Raw genomic sequence first — 21,192 nt, forward strand, 5'->3', positions numbered from 1 at the left:
GCGCTCTCACCCGCTGGTCGAGCCTTTCTCCTTGTCGCTCTCGTACTCGGCGAGGACCAGCTCCTCCTCCCCCCAGGCCAGCTGCTCCGGCCCCGTGCCTGCTGCCAGCATCTCCCTGCTCAGGCGGAGGAGACGCTCAGTTTCTTCATCTTCCTGTCTCTGCGGAGGAGCGTGGCCAGTGGGGAAAGACAGAGAAACCTCAGCGCCAGAGCCCCACCCCCTGACGAGGCAGCCTCCGGGGGCCAGGCCAAGGGCAGCGACACACACGCCATCGACACGGGCCTCAGCCGACTGGTGTCAAGGCCCCAGGATGAGCCCCTCAGCGCACGCTGCCCTGCTACCGGGCGAGGAGCACGTAGCCAGCGGGGGCAGGGAGGGGCCGAGGTCCCGGCCGCTCGCCCGACCAGCTGCACCGCGAGGCCCCAAGCAGGGGGACGCCACCGGGACACGGGCCACCACTCACCATGCGCTTGGCTGCGAACTTGAGCGGCACGTTGTGCCGGATCTGCTGCAGGCGCTCCTCTCGCTTCTTCCTCCTGACCTGCTCCTCCTAGAGGGGAGGGAGCCAGAAGGGAGACCCCTGCAGGAAGCCCCAGCCTCTCCCGGAGTCGCGGCACCTCAGTCCAGGGCCTCTGGCCCCCGCGCACCTCCCTGCCCTGCCAGCCTCCTGTCGGCCGAGCTGTCGAGCTCGCTGCTGCGGGAAGTGTGCGCCTCCCTCCCGAAGCCCCACGCTCTCCGTCCAGCACAGCCCGGAAGCGAGTCCGCAGCCAGGGAAGCGTGTGGCCACTGGCAACGGTGCAGTTCCTTTCCTGGGAAAGGATGGGAACCGCCAACCTAGGGAAGGCCTGGTGACATCGGCTTACTACAGACAGCGAGGGCGCAGCGCCATCCACCCGGGAGGTGGCCGGGGGCGCTGAGAGGCACTGCGAGGACAGGAGCCATCCTGCTTCGGGATCCACCCGAAAAACTCCCGGAGGCCCCGTTTCCCGATCACCCCACCTCTCGTAACCCGATCTCACCTTTAGTCGGTCCACCAGGTCCCTTTCTTCTTTCTTCTGCACAAACTGAGTGACCCAGTCGGGCTCTCCAGCGGCCCTCGGGGAGCCTGGGCTCTCCTGGCAGGAGGGTGGGGGACACGGGGCCTGGTCCTTCCCATCGTTTAAGGGGTCGGCTCCGGCCTCAAGGAGACGCTCCTCCTCTTCCCGTTTCTTCTGTTCAAAGTCGCGGAGCCAGGAGAGGGCCCCGCAAATGAGACTTAAGGATTTTCCCTGCGGGAAGAAAAACGTTCTCAGAAATAGAGGATGAGAAACGAAGCTTCCCTAATGACCTTTCCCATTTTGTTTTTTTAAAGGTTTTTTTCTTTTTTTAAATGTATTTATTTTATTTTATTTATCTTTGGCTGTGTTGGGTCTTCGTTGCTGTGCACGGGTTTTCTCTAGTTGTGGCGAGCGAGGGCTACTCTTCGTTGCGGTGCGCGGGCTTCTCATTGTGGTGGCTTCTCTTGTTGCGGAGCACAGGCTCTAGGCACGCGGGCTTCAGTAGTTGTGGCACGTGGGCTCAGTAATCGTGGCTCGCAGGCCCTAGAGCGCAGGCTCAGTAGTTGTGGCTCACGGGCTTAGTTGCTCCACGGCATGTGGGATCCTCCCAGACCAGGGCTTGAACCCGTGTCCCCTGCCTTGGCAGACGGATTCTCAACCACTGCACCACCAGGGAAGCCCACCTTTCCCGTTTTAATAAAGCCTTCGAGGGAGGTCTGACTTTAAATATCAGAGGGTGCTCTAAGACCAGCCTTGGAAAGGAAGGAAAAAGAAGGGAACTGGCAAGAGAATGGCTGGGGGAAAAAAATAGGAAAAAGAGAGAAATAAAAGTGAAATTCTTTAATTTTATGGCTCACTGGTCCTCAAAGAATGAAAGTGGCTTAACAAGTTGCATATAAGTACTGCAGGTCATCATAATTAGAAGAACGGGAGAAACTGAATACACAGCCCAGAAAATAAAGCCAAAAAAACGCACAGCATGAAATCCCGGATACGACTTGCCGGGCGGGGGATGCAGCCAACGTGCGGACGGAAGGTGATCAGCCCCATGAGTCCCAGTGTCAGGAAACATTAAAGCAAGCCAATTGCTCTGGGGAACACAACTGTTGGTTTAAAGACCAGAATTCTCCCCGTAGGTCCTTGATATGGGGTGAATTGTGTCCCCCCAAATTCACATGTTCAAGTCCTAACCCCCAGTGTCTCAGAATGGGACCCTACTTGAAAACAGGGTCACAGCAGATGTACTGAATTAAGAGGAGGGTGGCCCTGACCCAGTAAGATGGGTACCCTTGTAAAAAGGGGAAATGTGGACACAAAGGCAAGGAAGGCAGACGATGGGAAGAGACGTGGAGAAGCCCGCCGTCCACACGCGGAGGAGAGGGGCCTGGACAGCCCTGCTGACACCTCGTTCCGGACTTCCGGCCTCCAGACTGTGTGACAATGAATTCCCGCCATTTTGGTCACTCCTTCTGTGGTGATTTGTGGTGGCAGCCCGGGCAGACAAAGGTAATAATTTTATGATGAAGTGTGATACTGAGAGACCACTGGATGGTGTGAGCGGAACAGGCATAAGTACCTTAAAAACTACACAAACCTTTAAAAGACAACTATCGACTCTTAAAAAACAAAAGACAAAAGATTATTCAAGAAAAAAAAGAGACTAAAAACATATAACTACACCAGGAAGAAAGCTCCATCTTATCTATCACAAGAAGAAGGTCCCAATGACTAAAATCAATAAAGCAAGAAATGGCAGCATAAGCTTGTAATTTCAACATATTCTTTCCAAGTATATTTCTTAGGAAACAGTTAAAAGACTTAAAAGCACCTGCCCAAGGAACAAAGTTTGATAAATGTGACTTCTTAAATGACAGGCACTGTTCTTTGATTCAGTGTTTTACCTGACTTTAAAGAGAGGAAGACGAGATGCTTAACCATGTCAGATGTGCCAGGTGGTCGGATGAGGACCTGACCTCCTCAGATCTAATTACAGGAAGTTGCTCCTGATCCTAACCAGTCTTTCAGTAGGGTGGGTCAGGAGGGGAGAAGTCCCATGCACTGGGTTTATCTATTTATTTTTGGCCGGACCGCACAGTACGCGGGATCTTAGTTCCCCAAGCAGGGATCGAACCCATAGCCCGTGCAGTGGAAGCGCAGAGTTCTAACCACTGGACCTGGACCGCCAGGGAAGTCCCCACGTGCACTGGGTGTAAACGGAAGGTCGGATGCTGGTAGAAAGATGCTACTTTAAAAACCCCTCGGGGGCGTCCCTGGTGGCGCAGTGGTTGAGAATCTGCCTGCCAATGCAGGGGACACGGGTTCGAGCCCTGGTCTGGGAAGATCCCACATGCCGCGGAGCAACTAGGCCCGTGAGCCACACCTACTGAGCCTGCGCGTCTGGAGCCTGTGCTCCACAACAAGAGAGGCCACGACAGTGAGAGGCCCGCGCACCGCAATGAAGAGTGGCCCCCGCTTGCCGCAACTGGAGAAAGCCCTGGCACAGAAACGAAGACCCGACACAGCCAAAAATAAATAAATAAATAAACAAAAAATTTAAAAAAAAAAAAACCCCTCGGGCTTCCCTGGTGGCGCAATGGTTAAGAATCCGTCTGCCAATGCAGGGGACACGGGTTCGAGCCCTGGTCCAGGAAGATCCCACATGCTGTGGAGCAACTAAGCCCGTGCGCCACAACTACTGAGCCTGTGCTCTAGAGCCTGTGAGCTACAACTACTGAATCCCACGCACCTAGAGCCCATGCTCCACAACAAGAGAAGCCACTGCAATGAGAAGCCTGCGCACCACAACGAAGAGTAGCCCCTGCTCGCCCCAACTAGAGAAAAGCCTGCACACAGCAGCAAAGACCCAACGCAGCCAAAAAAAACCAAAAAACCAAAAAACCCTCACTCTGCACAGTATCTTCATGACCCACGTTGTGTGAACTGGCGGAACAGAGCCTCTCCCACTCGCTGTATCTGAAGGAACAAAACGGATCAAGAGAGCGGCCCATCTGCACTCTTCCTGCCCCAGGAGACCGTGTCATCCCAGGAGAGAGTGACACACTCCCGTCAGCGGATGAGAAGGAGTAAGTCACTTTCCTTCGTTCATGCATTCCACACACACACCTTAAGAGCCCCCTGAGGCCGACCGTGCCAAGCTCCCCGCAGATGACGGGGACACAGAGGAGAGGACCTCAAGGTCCTGGTCCTCCAGGAGGTCACAGCAACACCCACACAGGCAGCTCACTCTCACGCGGCACTTGCTCTAGAAGGTAATAAAGGGCAAGAGAGAAGTGGGAACCTAACAGGACTCTGCGGCCAACCTCTAACAAACCCCCTCCTCCCAGGCCAGGAAGGAAAACTGAGGGGCTCTGGACTGGACCCCTCCGGCCCTCAGTAACCCAGTTCCTGGAGAGTAAACCAATATGTCAGATCTGTGGATAAGCCAGAGTAATTTCTACGTTTCTCAGCATCAAAGTGGTCATGCGTCCAGAAAAAACCGGAAGGTTTCAGTGCTACGGTCGTGGTTTCCATGGCCAGTAAAATTCTCATTTGCCTTTAGCCTAATTTTTCTCAGACCCCGGGGCTGTGTTTAACGGTTTGGTAGACAGAAACGGCTACTACTCAGAAAGAACGACTTAGCTCGACCTCAAACCACGACTCTCTGCACGTGCAGACAAGCACGCTGGCTCTGACCCGTCATCAGCGTCTCCCTAGACCCTCTTCAGGCCCCAAATAATACTTACGGTGCCGGTTGGACTCTCAAATATCCCGATCTTGCCAGCCTCCAACACCTGGTACAGCGCTGCCATGAAGTCTTTCTGGATGGCATAGGGTGTGAAGGGAAAAGGGAAGTGGACGCCACCAGCCTCCTTTGTTTTGTCAGCCATGGTCCTGGGGGGTAAAAAAAAAAAATCTAGTAGCTCTCTGATGGGCCAGGCGGTACTGGCCTGAGATCCAGAACAGTTCCTAGGAGGGGCCTCAACACGAGTCGCACACTTCCTCCCCAGGAGGGACGTTTTGCAAGCAGAGGCCGTGCTCCTTCCCTCACGTGCCTCCCCACGAGGCCTGGCCACATTCGCTGTCCATCCAGGGATGTCCATCATAACCGGATACAGGGGGACGCGGCCCAGGAAGCCCTAAGAGAAACCCCTGCCGTCCCGCCTGCGTGCACACCTTTCTAAGGGCCTGCAGATTTCTTTTGGAGAGCCTGTAATTACTTCTGCAGTCATTAATTTTTCTTCTCTCACATCTCCCAGCCATGTCTCCCAACATCGCAGGACAAAACTGCTTCTCTTGGGCTTCCTTGGTGGCGCAGTGGTTAAGAATCCGCCTGCCAATGCAGGGGACATGGGTTCAAGCCCTGGTCCGGGAAGATCTCACATGCCGCGGAGCAACTAAGCCCGTGCGCCACAACTACTGAGCCTGCGCTCTAGAGCCCGCGAGCCACAATTACTGAAGCCCGTGTGCCACAACTACTGAAGCCCACACGCCTAGAGCCTGTGCTCTGCAACAAGAGAAGCCACCACAATGAGAAGCCTGCGCCCTGCAACAGAGTAGCCCCCGCTCACTGCAACTAGAGAAAGCCCGCGTGCAGCAGCGATGACCCAATGCAGCCAAAAAAATTAAATGAATAAATAAATTAAAAAACAACAACAACAAAAAAACTGCTTCTCTTGCCCCTGCTGTGAAGACCTAAGAGGTCGTGACCCACAGGCGGAGAATCAGGCAGAGAATCCCGAGCAAAGCTTTTCTGCATGTCACACACCCATCCCTACCCAACAGGTATCTTCCGTTTGCATCTAATTCATCCCAGCTGCCACTTCCAGTACAAACCAGAGCCACCCCCTAAGAGCTTTCCCTGGGGCCCCAGCCTGGAGGACCCTCTCTCTGCACGGCGGCTGAGCCCTGGCTGGAAGGGCTTCCGAGAACTGAGGCCTCGGCACTTCTCTGCCCCTGCAGGCCCAGGTCTAAGAAAAACGTCTCTGCTCCATATTTATTCCATCGTTTTCCTCCTCTTCTGACCCTGCTCTCTCTGAGACAGCTTTGACACACCCTTTCTTCCTTTAGTCACCATTTTCCATCCGGGCCCCACTCTGTCTTTGCAAGTCACTGCTCTGAGCTATTTAAGCAGGCCCAGCTCACCTCAGTACAAATATGAATAAATCTAAATCCCATTTATGCCTTTGCTACATAACTGGTCTCAGGAAGACCAGTGACCATGTCAATTCATTTATGAGAGAAGGGAGTTTCATGATGTTCTTCCAGGCAAGAGTTTAGGGGCAGTTAAAACGAGGACCAAGGTGGAGGGATAGCGGTAAGGATGACTGAAAACCAGGACAATCCAATGCAAGAGGCAAGTGTGTAATCGGAAACCCACTAAAACGTGAAGGGAAAGGAGAATGGCCCTAACAATCTCTGAGCGCCTGCCCTGTGTTAAACGCTCCGCAGGCCCTTCCACTTTTGGTGTCTCGTTTCATCTGTACAACACTATAAGCAGAGGGTCGTCGGATCCTGACGCTTTTACAGAAATTAAGTAACTCTTCAAAGACTCAGCTCAGAAAGGAAACCCAGGGATCCAAGCCCAGGTCCACATGGCTCTGTTTTAGTCCAACTCACGTGTCTGCAAAAGAGAACTAGCATAAATAAAAGTGAGATTTACTGAAAAGATACATATTGAGAGATTGAGAATACAGACCATCTGGGAAAACCAAGAGCAGAGCCGCGGACAGGGTGGGACGTCCTGCAAACTAGAACTGCAAAGTGGTTCAGGTCTCAAGATGGAGCCAGGAAGCCCACCAACGGTAAACACCCGCGGAGGCCCCGCGCATTCCCCGTCTCCTGCTCCGTCATCGCGGGCCAGGTGGCGCCTACCCGGCTTCCTCTGCTCGCTTGGCAGCTTCTGCTTTACCCCAAAGGCAGCCTGCATGCCACCTCTGCCTGCAGCCCCCTCGACCTCTGGCTTCAGCTCCCACTGCCAAGCGAAGTCTTTTCTTGTTTCGTAGTTCTAAATCCCAAGAGAAAAATCTGACCCATCCCTCCTCTCCTTGTAAGACAGATCACTGGACGGCCTAGAGACGGATCTAATCAGCCTGGGCCTCGCACCTGCCGTCCCCGCCGGCTTGGCGTCCTCAACGTTTAGGACTCAGCTCCGCTCCTCAGAGAGGCCTCTCCCTGTATGTGCCACCCTCCAGTGGTCAAATACCCGCCTCCAAACACACACACACACCACTCGGCTTTAAGTCATTTTTTTATCTCATTATTCTGAAATACTCTGTCTTTTGTTCATACCTCTTAGCGAACTTATTTACTGTCCTCCCCCACTAGAATATAAATAGCATAAAAGGAGGAACCTTGTCTGTCTTGTTCTTCCCTGCCCCCAGCATTCAGAACAGGTGCTTTGGCACTCAGCAGGCATTCAGGAACAATTTGATGAATGAATGAATAGCCAGCTTGAGGTGGGAGCCGTGGGGAGGGTTTCTGCTCCTCAGAGGGGTGGGGAGAGGAGGTCTATGACTTGAATATTTAGGCCAGGGCCAGTTCTTTAATGGTTTCAAACTGCTTCCATATAACCTCACAACCCTATGTGGCCAGGATTTTTATTAGCTCTATTTTACAGCTGAAATAACTGAACCTCAGAAAGGTTAAGTGACTTGCCCACAGTCACTCAGCAAGGGCTTGAATCCAAGATTTGAAAGCACATCTGCCTCCAAGCTGTAGATTTCTGATCTTCCTCCCACCAGGATAAGTAGGGTGGAAAGACTCGGTTACCAAACTTTAGAATGACAACACGAAACAATACAGAACAAAAGTAATTATTATTCCACTTCTCCGTGGGTGGTAATTACGGATCTCATCATTCCAGCAGCAGCACAAGCTAAACCATAAGTTAAAGAAGGGTTTAGCTAAATCCATGAATAATGGATATACTAAGTGCTATTAAGGATGTTTGGTGGAACTTTTCCCGACCTCTTCAGGCTGGCTGCGTGGACACGAGCTCCCACCCAAGTTCTCCCTAGAACTCCCCACCAATGCGAAGGCAAATCTCATGCTCGTTAAATGGGCTAAGATACGTGAGAGCATCTCAGGGGCACGTTAGTCCTGAAAGTGCTCATTTTCTTCAGTCTTCGATGATCACTTATTTGCCTGGGTACAAACTATTGCTACAGACTGAATCGTGTCCCCCCACCCCCCGCCTCCAAATTCATGCATTAAAGCCCTAACCCCCAATGTGAGGCTGTATCTGCAGACAGAGCTTTTAGGGAGTAATTAACATGAAATGAAGGAGGTAATCGGGGTTAAATGAAGTCCTAAGAGTGGGGTCCTAAATCCTTATAAGGACTGAGGCCTTGAATTCCCAGCCTCTAGACCTGGGAGAGAGAAGTTTCTATTGTTTAAGCCACCCAGTCTATGGCGTTTTGTTATGGCAGCCTGAGCAGAAGAGACATCCATGTCCAGGTACCATCCTACTGTCCCCCTCCTAAAGTGCTTTAACGCCACACACCTGGGAGACGACCCGGCTCCAGCGCACCTGTTGTGAATCCGGAGCTGGCCCCAACCCCATATCCTCATCTTGCTTCTGTCCCCCTCCCAGCTCCGCCCTCAGAGCTCTCACACTGTGCTAACATTTCTCTCCACTTTTCACAGACCTCCCACACTCTGGTCCATTCCAGCCATCCCACTCCTCCTGCTCCACCTTGGTCCCCCGAGCGGCAGGAGGGCTCTGGGGTCAGACTGCCCAATGTGGAATCCCGGCTGTATCCGTGCTAAAGTCCACAGCCCTGAGCCTGTTTCCTCACCTGCGGGGGACAGGTAACGGCACATCCAGTAGCGCTGCAGGGACCAGCAGGTACTACAACGTAGGAAACGCGCGCTTAGCACCGCCGGCGGATCCTCCCCGCGGCCGGCGGCTCACGGCCAGGTCCCGCCCCGCGGCCTCCCCAGCCCTTGCATTGGTGTCTGGCCTGTCAATCACATGTCAAGCCCGCCCCAGCTCGGGGACGTTTTCCCGCCGCCGGCCCGGCCCGCCCCCTTGCGTTTCCCCCGGAGTCTGCACTTTCTCATTTTGCTCCGCGTCCTCGGCACCGCGCTCACCTTCCTTGGCGGGAGGGCTGCTCCGCCGAGACCAGGCCGGCGAGGAGTCCGAGCGGACGCCACTGAACCTGAAACCCCGGCTCGCCGGTGTCGGCGTCCCCCAGGGGAAGCCCGTCGCGATACACGCCCCGCGCCAGTGCGCGTGCGCACTCCGGGGCTCGGCGGGGGCTGGTCCCCCTATTGTGCCACTGCGCTTGCGCGGCGGGCTCGTCCAGGCCTCGGTCTGCATTACCCGGAAGACCGACCTGCGTTGCACAGCCCATTTCGCTGCGCGTGCGCACTCCGTGTCTTGCTGGGGCTGGACCTCCCCTTTTGCGTCACTGCGCTTGTGCGGCTGGCTCGCTGGAGGGAGGGGCCGTAGGAGGCTGTGGTCGCGGCTGGCTGTTCTTCCTCCCCTGCCGCGCGCCAGCTGTGGAATGTTTGCGCCTCCGCTAGCTGGCGCCCATAATCCTGGGAGCTCAGCAGTCGCTTGACTTCAGTTGGCCGTGTTTATCAAACACCTGAGGGGCCAGTTGCTGTAGCTGACTCAGGAAACCTGTATTCTGGTCGTGAAACTGAGCCCCTGTAAAACCAGTTTGCTCAGTTTATGATTAACCTCTCTATCCAAAACTTTATTCCCATTCTTATTCCGTGCCTGTTCCCCTCAGGATCGAGAAGTATCAAAAAAAAAAAAAAAAAATGGAATTGGAACTGAGCAGGGCCCTCCAGCCCAAAAGCCCCCCTATGTCCTCCGTTTCTTGTTCGTAGAAAGAGATTTTAGGGGCTTCCCTGGTGGCGCAGTGGTCAAGAATCTGCCTGCCAATGCAGGGCACACGGGTTCGAGCCCTGGTCCAGGAAGATCCCGCATGCCTTGGAGCAACTAAGCCCCTGCACCACAACTACTAAGCCTGTACTCTAGAGCCCGTGAGCCACAACTACTGAAGCCCACGTGCCCAGAGCCCGTGCTCCACAACGAGAAGCCACCGCAATGAGAAGCCCGCGCACCGCAACAAAGAGTAGCCCCCGCTCCCCGCAACTAGAGAAAGCCCGCGTGCAGCCACAAAGACCCAACGCAGCCAAAAATAAATAAATAAATTTTTAAAAATAAATTAGAATTTTTTTTAAAAAAGACTAGCCTCCGATGCTTCCCTAAGTTCCAAGGTATGGCACAGGTAGTTACCAATGAGGGAAATGAGGCAATGCAGAAACAAAGGAAAGCAGTTAAACAGAAGTAACGACAATAGTTGAGGGATAAACTCTTATGTATATGCCTCCTCAAGGCATATACCTAACAATCTGACACTGATCTTTGAGTTTTTCTGGAGAAACTAAGACACCTCCCCCAGGTGGAGGACGGTGACTGCATGCTGAGCACAAGCATGTGGTCTCCAGGCCGTCAGGAACCAGAAGTCTGCTGATTAAGATTCCTGAAACACCACCCTGCTACCTCACCACTGACCAATCGGAAGAAAGTCATGCACCCTGCAGCACTCACCCCAAAGGTTGCCTTTAAAAACGCTTCCCTGAAAGCCACGGGGAGTTCAGGTCTTTTGAGCATGAGCCGCTGTGCTCCTCTCTTGGCCCTGCAGTAAACGCTGTACTTTCTTTTCACCACAGCCCAGTGTCAGGAAATTGACTTTGCTGTGTGGAGTTCGGTCTGGTTAATAGTCCTCGCTCCTGTCAGACCTTAATATATTGGTTATTTTACCTCTAGAATGGACAGTACCTGCCCTGCCCACCTCTGCAGGGTTGAGACCAGGTGAGGGAAAGCACCCTGGAAGCCAAGTTTAGGATTGTTGCTCCTGGGTGCCAGCCCTGCTTGGAGGAGCACACCTGGTCAGGGGGTCAAAGCACATCACCTTCACCTCCCTGGACGTGGGTTCTCCTTTGTCCAGCAGGGGATAGGACTGAATGATCCCTGTGAGCTTTTCTGAAGGCATGTCCAGTGTGTGTTTTCCAACACCACCCAGTAACCCAATTCTGACACTATCTATATGGAGGTAACTGGGATCCCACACGTTAGGGGCTCAGTCCCACATGTCTGCGACGTGAGACACCAATCACAAGTCCGGGTTGTCACCTGTGCTGCTCACCTACTGGCTGTAACTCAAGAGGTTCCCACAACCTCCTCCTTGGGTTTGATTAATTTGCTAGAGTAGCTGACGGAATTGCCAGCTACAAATTGGCAATTGCCATCTACCTCTACAAGGATTAAATCATGAGCCGCTGCAGCTGCTGACCTTCAAAGCCCCCTGAAAGGAGTTCAGGGCGGAGATTAGGAATGAGGCCCTCTGTGCTCTGGGAAAAACTGGCAGAACAGGTCTTCAGATAGCTATTTTCAGGAGAAGATTTTATGAGCCCAATTCTTGCATCTCCTCATATCTAGAAAAGCACTAAAGTCATTAACGGGGACATCTGCTCCTCCTGACTAGCAGCCAGGCTCTGCCAAAATGTGTGCTCGACTGCACGTCCCCCCTTCACTGAAATCATATAGAACCCTCACCTTCCCCCCACCCCCCGCACCTCTCTGGAGCATTTCCTCAGAGCTATCCGAAATGCTGTTTCCCAAGCTATAGTCCTCAATTTCCCCCAATAAAACTTAACTCACAACTCTCACATTGCACTTTTTTTTTGTCAGTCGACAGAACTGGGGAAAGCATTTTACTTACTAGATCACCAGTTTATGTAAAAGGATATAACTCAGGAGCAGCAGGATGAAGAGATGCACAGGCCAAGTGTGTGGCAGGGGGCACAGAGCTTCCACTCCCCCCGGCACCTCCACATGCTCACCAACCCGGAAGCTCTCCAGACCTCATCCTTCCGCCTATTTAATAGAGGCTTCATTACACAGGCAAAGGTTGATTAAATCATCGGTCATTGGTGATTGAACTCAGTCTCCAGCCCTTCTCCCCTCCAATCACTCAGTTGGTTCCCCTGGCAACCAGCCCCCATCCTTAGGCTCGTTACCTAGGGGCTTTCCAAAAATCACATCATTAACATAACAAGAGACACCTCTATCGCTTTCCTCACTTAGGAAGTTTCTAGGGTTTTAGGAGCTCTGCTAGGAACGGGGACTAAGACCAAAAATATAATTATTATCACAATATCACAGGATGGGTCTATGAAATTACAACTGGGGGCATTTTATGCTAAGTGCTCCCTGGGAATGACCTTGGTAATTGGTGTGACTTCCCAGCAGGATCAAGAAACATTCTGGACAGTTTCTGGGGCTTAAAGGAAAGGCCTTCCAGGAAAGGAGCCAGTGTTACAAGCTGTGTAAAAACTTGGGGGTGGGAATTTACAAAAGGATGGTTCCAGAGTCGGTATTTTTGTCAGTACTTCCAACTATCAGTGACTGGGGTAGTTTGAAAAGGGCAAAGAACTAACACCCTTCAGGGTCTTGGAAGGTGGCCCACCAAAATCCTGAAAAGGTCTCTGATGCCTCAGTTTTAAGTTCATGTAAATGTTGCATTTACTCTACAACCACTGCTTGTTTTAGCATTTAAAAAGGTGTTTTAAGGTAATTGTCATCTGGTAAACTTGACACTTCAAGAAGATGCACTGGACTTGGGTCTATTTCTTCAGAGTTCCCCCTCCCCGCTCTCCACACACACACACGCCTAGGGTATGAAATCTCTAATTTGCACATCACTGAAATGGTTTTTGAACAGACGAGTGAAACTGCAAAATCAATGCCTTGGAAATAATAAGGCAGAAGCAGTGTGGAGAATGTTGGCAGGGGAGAGACCAGAAGCAAGTGAACAAGTCAGGTTATGCAGTAAACCAGACAGTGCAACAGGGACTTGGACCTCTAGAGTAGCGATAGGAATGGCTGATGGAGGCGGTTAAACCAGGATGTGAACCCAGACTATGTCCCTCTATCCTCCCCTCATCCTCACCCCAAGGGTTTATTTAGAGAATGACGCTCCTAACATAAGGCCTTGGGCTTTGTCCCAAAGGTAAAATCAGAAGTTAGCCCCATGTGGACCACCTCTGCATTTCTTGCTAATGGCATTCATTGAATGAACTCAAACACCTTCTTAACAAACTCAGAACTCAAGGCCAGGGAGAAAAGTCTTTCTACTTATGTACGAATATGCTTTCTATAACTCGGCCGTGAGAGCTCTTTAAACCCATTATGTATTCCTCTTTGCCTTCGCTGCTAGTAATCTCAGCTACATGTTGTGCATTGTTTTAGCATTTCACTGGAAAGCATTTTTTGATACTTTCTTTTTTTCTGTTCTCATTGCTTCTTGCTAATTTTAAGTACAGGCCCTAGTAAAATCAGACCACCTGGATTTAGATCCTGACTCCACTATTAACCAGCTGGGCGGCCTTGTCAGGTTGTTTTAACTCTCTGAGCCTCAGTTTTCTCACTTAGGAAATGGAGATAATAACAGGACCCACCTTATAGGATTCTTGTGAAAGAAACGAGATCATCTGCGTAACATAAAGGGCTTGGCACCGTGCATGCCACATTATAAAAGCTCAACGAAGGTTAGCTATTACTAATATTTTGTTTTGTTTGATTTTTATTTTATATTGGAGTATCGTTGATTTACAATGTGTTAGTTTCAGGGGTACAGCAAAGTGATTCAGTTATACATATACAGATATCTGTTCTTTTTCAGATTCTTTTCCCATTTACGTTACTACAGAGTATTAAGTAGGGTTCCCTGTGCTATACAGTAGGTCCTTGTTGATTATGTTTTTTTTTAAAGGTTTTTTGTTTTTGTTTTTGTTTTTTTTTAATTATTAGCACCTTTAATTATTATTTTATTTTATTTTATTTTGGCTGTGTTGGGTCTTCGTTTCTGTGCGAGGGCTTCCTCTAGTTGCGGCAAGCGGGGGCCACTCTTCATTGCGGTGCGCGGGCCTCTCACTATCGTGGCCTCTCTTGTTGCGGAGCACAGGCTCCAGACGCGCAGGCTCAGTAGTTGTGGCTCACGGGCCTAGTTGCTCCGCGACATGTGGGATCTTCCCAGACCAGGGCTCGAACCCGTGTCCCCTGCATTAGCAGGCAGATTCTCAACCACTGCACCACCAGGGAAGCCCGATTATGTTTTATATATAGTAGTGTGTTTATGTTAATCCCAATCTCCTAATTTATCCCTCCCCCCCAAACTATTACTAATATTAATTGGGTTTAGTTTTAGTGTCTCTATGCTTTTATTATATTTCCTTAGATCCCCTTTAGAAATAGCTGTGATATAAACCTAACAATAAATAAATAAAATCTAATAAAATAAAAGTAAAGTTGGGTTCTGACTAACTGTGTAAATTTTTACATTTTGGCCTTTGGCAATTGGAAGAGCAGAAATAAGGAGGCCAGGAGTGATATTTTGAGGAGGAGCATGAATATTCAGTTTCTGAGATATTTAAAGTTATGCAGTTTGATGGGGCACACCGTAATGTATTTGTTTGTGGAGGGGGGAGGGGTCGTCCATGTACAGGCAGGACCAGGACCTCTCAAAGGCATCTTATTCCAGGGTGTAGCCTGGCCTTGGCATTCATTCATTCGATAAATATTAACTGAGCATCAGTCCAGAAGCTGAATTATCTTAGTAAGCTCAGAAAGTATCAGGCTCATTACAAATGCAGGATCACAAAATTTACATTCACGCTAATTCATTTATAAAGGATTTATTTATAAAGGAGTCATTTCCGGTGAGCATAAGCTAATTTTTCTCTTCCTATTTGGGAAGCCAGTGTGAACTGGAAGATTGCTTGGTGACCATTAAGTCAGAAAAAGGAAAACACAGGAATCTGAGTGAGATGCATTACCTACTCACTGGGCAAGTCCCATGAACTGTGCCTGTCCTATAAGAGAAAACACTTTTCTAGAGAACAGCTTGCTCCCATCCTCAGACCCCATGTGCCTCTCCCTGGAATAGTGCAAGATGCACCCTAATCACACTTGTTTCTCTAAATCCTAGTTTCTTTGATAACTGTGTTCAGTATATATCTAGCTAGATTAATTTTGCTCATTAAGCCACATTCTGGTGGGTGTGGGATACAGTCTGTTTCCTCACATAATAGGTTGCACTAACTTGTCAAACTTAATTTTCAAGTGCCCCACTTTCACTGTCTCGATGAGGTATTCAGTGGTGTCTGAAAATGGGGGACTAGAGTTCAGACAGAAGTAGGAGCTGGATATATGGAGTTGATCACCCCTAAAGCTATAGTAAGTAGTAATATTTCTGAAGGAATGAATAGTTAAAAAAAAAAAAACAGGCAGCATCCACATGTAAAAGAATGAAGTTGGGGAGCACTGTTTCTCTCTTGCTGGAGGTGGGTGTTTCCTCAGAGGTGGGTATCATGGTGCATGAAAATATGCAAAGAACAATTAGGAATCAGAAGACACAAGCTTGGCTCCTGATTCAGACTGTGCCCCTACTAGCAATTTATCCTTAGGCGATTCACTTACCTCCTGGAGACTCTATTTCTGCATATGTAAAATAAGCATAATAAAAATTAACATGAGGGACTTCCCTGGTGGTGCAGTGGTTAAGACTCCGTGTTCCCAATGCAGGGGGCCCAGGTTCGAGCCCTGGTCCGGGAACTAGATCCCACATGCATGCCGCAACTGGAGCCGGCGAGCCGCAACTAAGGAGTCCGCCTGTGCAACTAAGACCTGACACAACCAATTAAATAAATAAATATTAAAAAAAAAAATTAACATGAGAACCAAAAGAGACAAGATATATCCTATTAGGTATCAACTTTCAAGATCTCATCCTGCCCTTTGGATCACATCTTTTCCCTTGAGATCATAAAGCGCCTTCTACGCGGGAGAGCTGGATAGAGAGTTGGGGGTCGGGGGGTGGTGAGGGGGGGTGCAGTGCTTGTCCCTAAGATTATGAAAATCTCTTTCTGGCTTACTTCACTCTGACACAGGGCTGGGAAGGGGAGGGTGGGACGAACTGGGCGATGAGGACTGACATACACACACTACCATGCGTAACATAGGTAGCTAGTGGGAACACGCTATAAAGCAGAGGAAGCTCTGCTCGGTGCTCTGTGACAACATAGATGGGTGGGATGGGGAGGGAGGTCCAAGAGGGAGGGGATATCGGTATACGTATAGCTGATTCACTTCATTGTACAGTAGAAACTAACACAACGTTGTAAAGCAATTATACTCCAATTTTTTTAAAAAGTGAGTTAAGCCAGAAAAAAAAAAAAAATAAGATTATGAAAAACTGATCACTATAAACTACAGTTACCTATACCCATAGTCTTGGTTAATAGTGATAGGAAAAACAGAAAACAAAAAAATGGAAAATTGATTTAGTCTGGGCTCCGTTTATCTACTACCAGCACAGATTGTTTATTTATTTATTTAGATATTCTGGTTTATCTTCACTAAAGACACGCCTTATTATTACTCGTTTGTAAAATGATTATCACGGTACTCGCAGCAGCAGTAGCAGTAGTAGAAGCTACCTCATAGGGTCGTTAGGAGCATTGTACGAGACAATATATAGAGAACAGTGCCTGGCATATAGTAAGAACTCAATAAATATTGATTTTTTTTTTTTTTTTTTTGGCCGCACCATGCAGCATGAGGGATCTTAGTTCCCTGACCAGGAATCAAACCCGAGCCCCGTGCAGTGGAAGAGTGGAGTCCTAACCACTGGACCTCCAGGGAAGTCCCTCATCAATAATTTCTACTAAACATTTAAAGAAAACATAATGCCAATTATACACAAATTCTTCCATTAAATAAAAAAAGAACATTCCTCAACCCATTTTATGAGATTAGCATAATCTTAATACTGAAGCTTAAAAAAGATTGTACAAGAAAGGAAAATTAAGACCAATCTGTCTCATGACTATAGATGTGAAAATCTTTTTTAAAAATAGAAAACTAAATCCAGCAACAATATATAAAAATGATAGCATATCACAAGTCCTGCATAAAAAAAGAAAAGCAATTTAAACCACACCAAGGGTGCTAATTGCCCAAGCAGGATGTTTGCCTGCAACAGGAGTTCGGGTGGGTGAACACTGCCTGATATTTCTGACACCAGCTTTTGTGACCCCCAGAGAGAGCCTTGGCCCCCCTCCACCTCCCCAGGGGACCCTCCAAGACCAGCAGGAAGAGTTTACTCAGATGAATACTCCCCAATATGTCCGCCACCAGCTTTTATGACCCCAGAGAGAGCCACAGCTGCCCCCCCCACTGCCCCAGGAGACCCTCCAAGGTCAGCAATATATGGAAATAGTACCTATACCAAAAATAAATAATTTATTTTTAAAATGAGTAAAGCAGAAGCAGAGCCAGAGGACTTCATAAGTGAGATTGAAAAGGAATAGTCAACCAGGATAGGGTAGAAACAATATGAAATGCTGCTGCAGATCCAAAAGAATTTTGAGGAAGAAGATGTGATCATTTCAAAGAGGTCAAATAAGCTAATACTTGAAATGTTTCTTTTTATCTTTACAATTGCAAATAATGTCTAATAATGCAAAAGGATTTTAAAATAAATCACAGTGTAAGAACAAAGTAGCAGAGAAGAAGTAGTAGTACTAATGCCAAACTGTGGATTCACGTTCATTAGGCAAGAACACATCACCAGTCTCTCAGGAATATGACGGGAAGGGAGGATTTCAGGATGCTTGAACTGAGTGGGTTCAGCTCACTTCCAAGCCTGGAAAGGAGTTAAATTTAATCTATACAAAGAAAAAAAAAGAAAGAAAGAAAGAAAAAGAAGATGAAGAGGAGGAGGAGAAGAAGAAGAAAAAGATGAAGACTTGGGGGCCAGAACTAAATTAAATACTATTTATATAATTTTACTGATACTAATAGTGCCTTCATAAATTTCACACTAAACTCAAAAAAACCAAAAACACGAAACCCACACCGAGATTCCAAGAAGGAGGGGATATGGGGATATATGTATACATATAGCTGATTCACTTTGTTATACAGCAGAAACTAACACAACACTGTAAAGCAATTATACTCCAATAAAGACGTTAAAAAAAAAGTGGTTGGGGACTTCCCTGGTGGCGCAGTGGTTAAGAATCCGCCTGCCAATGCAGGGGACATGGGTTCGAGCCCTGGTCCGGGGAGATCCCACATGCCGTGGAGCAACTAAGCCTGTGCGCCACAACTACACAACCCGCTCACCTAGAGCCCGTGCTCCACAACGAGAAGCCACTACAAGGAGAAGCACACTCACCGCCACGAAGAGTAGCCCCCGCTCGCCGCAACTAGAGAAAGCCTGTGTGCAGCAACGAAGACCCAACGCAGCCAAAAAAAGAAAAAAAAGAAAGAAAAAGTGGTTGCCATTGAAGGATACGAAACAACTCTTCATTTGAAAAATGGTAAATAAAAAGAACAAATCAAGCAATTATCCAGCCTTTTCTATATAATTGTACCACAGAGTAACAAAATAGCTTATAAGGGGCAGTATCTCTTTAGAGAAGTATGCCAGCTAGTAAATGAAGAAGGAATGATACAGTAATAATACCATTTTTCAATCCATAATTAATTAACAGCTACTAACATCACACACACACTAAAAGCCAGCCCAGACATTACTTACCTCCTGTTGGAAGAATCTAGCATAATCCTTGTTGCCCCCTCCCCATGTAACCTGAAGCCGATCAAGCCTTTAGATCAAACTACTAATTTACAGTAAATTAGTAGAGAACAGAGGCACATGTGAAACTTCACGATATAATTAGCAAAACCCAACATATGGGGAAACAACCCAGTCTCTTCAATAAATAAATTGCAAGGAAGAAAAAAAAAAGAGAGAGATGAAAGCAGAAAGCTGTCGATCAAGAAAAGCTAAGAGACACTCACGTGACCACTGGAACCACAAGTCCACGGTCATGGTGCACTACTACACACACGTGACCAAGCAGATTTCCAGCACCTGAGATGGACGTTAGCTTTTGGAGATGCGGCTTCAGAGCACAGCCTTACCTTCTCAGCACATGCAGACCAGGCCAGGCCCGAACCACGTCCCAGAAAACTGCCTGCCACAGCGTAGAGCAGGGCTTCCCAAAACTTTTCCACAGAGAGAGGAAACGTTTCAGACTTTGCAGGCCATGTGGTCTCTGTTGCAACTGTCCATTTTGATAAAGCAACCATTGGCAATACATAAATGAAGGAGCTCGGCTGTGTTCTCAGAATACAGGACTCAGCCTTCCGGGCTGTAGTTTACCAACTGCTGCCCTGGAGTTTGAAGCCTCTTCCCAGAGCCTAAGTGACTGATCCAGACACAGACCAGCTCCAGCTCCTTCCAGAAACCCAAGCCTCATCTGTCAAAGACTAAGAAGGCTCCTCCAGACATACAGCCCCTCCAGGCCTGAGGGTCCATCCACCCACTGGAGGCCTGGTGGACTAAGTCCCTGCCTTACCTTGTGAGCGGTGAATCCATCTGGCCCCCAGCCGCTGTCCTTGCCCGCCACCCTCCAGGCATCCACACTTCCCCACACCCTCTTGCCTTTGCTCCGACCGTGTCCTCTCCCAAGCAGGGGTGCTCACCTCCCGGTCAGCTCACATGTCAATGTCCCCTCTTGAGAGGTTTACCCTGGTCCCCGACAATCTATTACGTTCTCCTGTTTTCCCTTCTGCGTAGCACTTACCGCTGTCTGAAATGATCGTATTTGTTTACTGTATGTCTCCTCCCACTAAAATGTTAAGTCCCAGGGACTTCCCTGGTGGTCTAGTGATTAGGACTCGGTGCTTTCACTGCCGTGGGCCCGGGTTCAATCCCTGGTCAGGGAACTAAGATCCCGGAAGCTTCTCAGCAAGGCCAAAAAAAAAGTAAGTCCCCTGAGCTCAGGAGGCTTGCCCATCTTGGTCACTGCTGCACTGCTGGCCTGGAACAGGTGCTCAGTCCATATTCATTAAATGGAACGAATGAATGAATGAGTTTTCTCCCTGCTCTGTGCCTCCTCTCCGTGACCTACCCCTCCACCCCCACCCCTCTCAAACCCTCCGCCAGGGCTTTGGAAGGCCTCCCCACTATGCCAACGTCCCTCCATCCTCAACCCTTCCCCACAGGCGCTTTTATCTCCTTTTTTTTTTTTTTTTAATAGCATGGAGTCTTAACCACTGGGCCACCAGGGAAGTCCCAAGAGTGGACTTTTTTAAAAAGTGCGCATCTGATTGTGTTATTTTCCCGGTTAAACCCCTGTGATGGCTTCCTGTTTCCGCCACGACTCTGGCCCAGGCTCCTCGGCACGGCAGCCAGGGACCCCTTCATGGTCCCAGTTTCCGAGTCTTCCTGACCCTCCCCAGCACCCTCTGTTCGAGCTGAGCTGGCCATATAGGGTCAGGTTCACCTGGTTCTGAAACAGGAGGGAAGGGGGCAGGGCACAACCTTTAAAAGAATGACACAGCCATTGAAGTTACGACATAAACTGGTTAGAACCGATTAGGCCCAAGATGGCGGAAGATTGGATTTCCAGTGGACCTTGAGCCTCATTATACGCGCATTGTGACACATCGGCAACTAAATGGCATGCCCACCAGCACCATGACAGTTCCGAGGCCAACCAAAAATGGCCAAAAAGTGGGCGGTGGCCCAATTCCTGGAAATCCCCGCCCCTTCCCCAAAATAGTTGGAATAATCCTCCCACTCATTAGCCTATGAAATTACCCAGCCCATAAAAACTAACCACCCCATACTTCAGGGTCTCTCGCCTTCTGAGGTGGCCCACACTCTGCAGACTGTGTTTCTCCCAGGGCCACTCTTACCTTTTGAGATGGACCACATTCTGTCTATGGAATGTGTATCTCTCTAAATAAATCCACTTCTTACCTACCACTTTGTCTCTCACTGAATTCTTTCTGCCGTGAGAACCTGAGCTTCGTTAAGTCCTGAGACCAGGTCTGCGATTTCAATTAAAAGACAGTGGATACAAGTCCCAGTCTGGGTCTTGGCTGGGTTGGAGTCCCGGCCCGTGGGCTGAAATCCCATCTGAGTCCTGCGGTTTCAGTTCCCCTTCCTGGTATGCCCTTCCTGGCCATGTACCCTGCAAAAAAACTATCCTCTTTCAACACTCCATTCAAGCATCTTCTCCTGGGGCCCCTCCTCTCCCACCCCTCCTTGGGAGTCCG

General features: G+C 49.2%; 1 protein-coding gene across 5 annotated transcripts in view; it reads right to left on the reverse strand.

Annotated features, from left to right (window-relative positions):
- The window catches only part of DDX11 (DEAD/H-box helicase 11), a 31,764-nt gene extending 22,490 nt beyond the window's left edge, over nucleotides 1–9,274 (reverse strand). For 4 of the 5 annotated variants that reach the window (XM_036865974.1, XM_036865975.1, XM_036865972.1 and 1 more), the window contains exons 1-5: nucleotides 9,129–9,274; nucleotides 4,781–4,928; nucleotides 1,020–1,268; nucleotides 464–550; nucleotides 11–159 (exon numbers count right to left, since the gene is read on the reverse strand). In XM_036865974.1, the coding sequence (XP_036721869.1) occupies nucleotides 11–159; nucleotides 464–550; nucleotides 1,020–1,268; nucleotides 4,781–4,924 (629 nt within the window). In that variant the 5' untranslated portion in view covers nucleotides 4,925–4,928; nucleotides 9,129–9,274. Of the gene's footprint in view, nucleotides 1–10; nucleotides 160–463; nucleotides 551–1,019; nucleotides 1,269–4,780; nucleotides 4,929–8,833; nucleotides 8,934–9,128 lie in introns of those variants that run through there. The other variant, XM_036865973.1, reaches the window with a different exon arrangement.
- Nucleotides 9,275–21,192: the final 11,918 nt, after the last annotated feature.

This window comes from Balaenoptera musculus, chromosome 10 (genome assembly GCF_009873245.2).
Source record: "Balaenoptera musculus isolate JJ_BM4_2016_0621 chromosome 10, mBalMus1.pri.v3, whole genome shotgun sequence".
Lineage (NCBI taxonomy): Eukaryota > Metazoa > Chordata > Mammalia > Artiodactyla > Balaenopteridae > Balaenoptera > Balaenoptera musculus.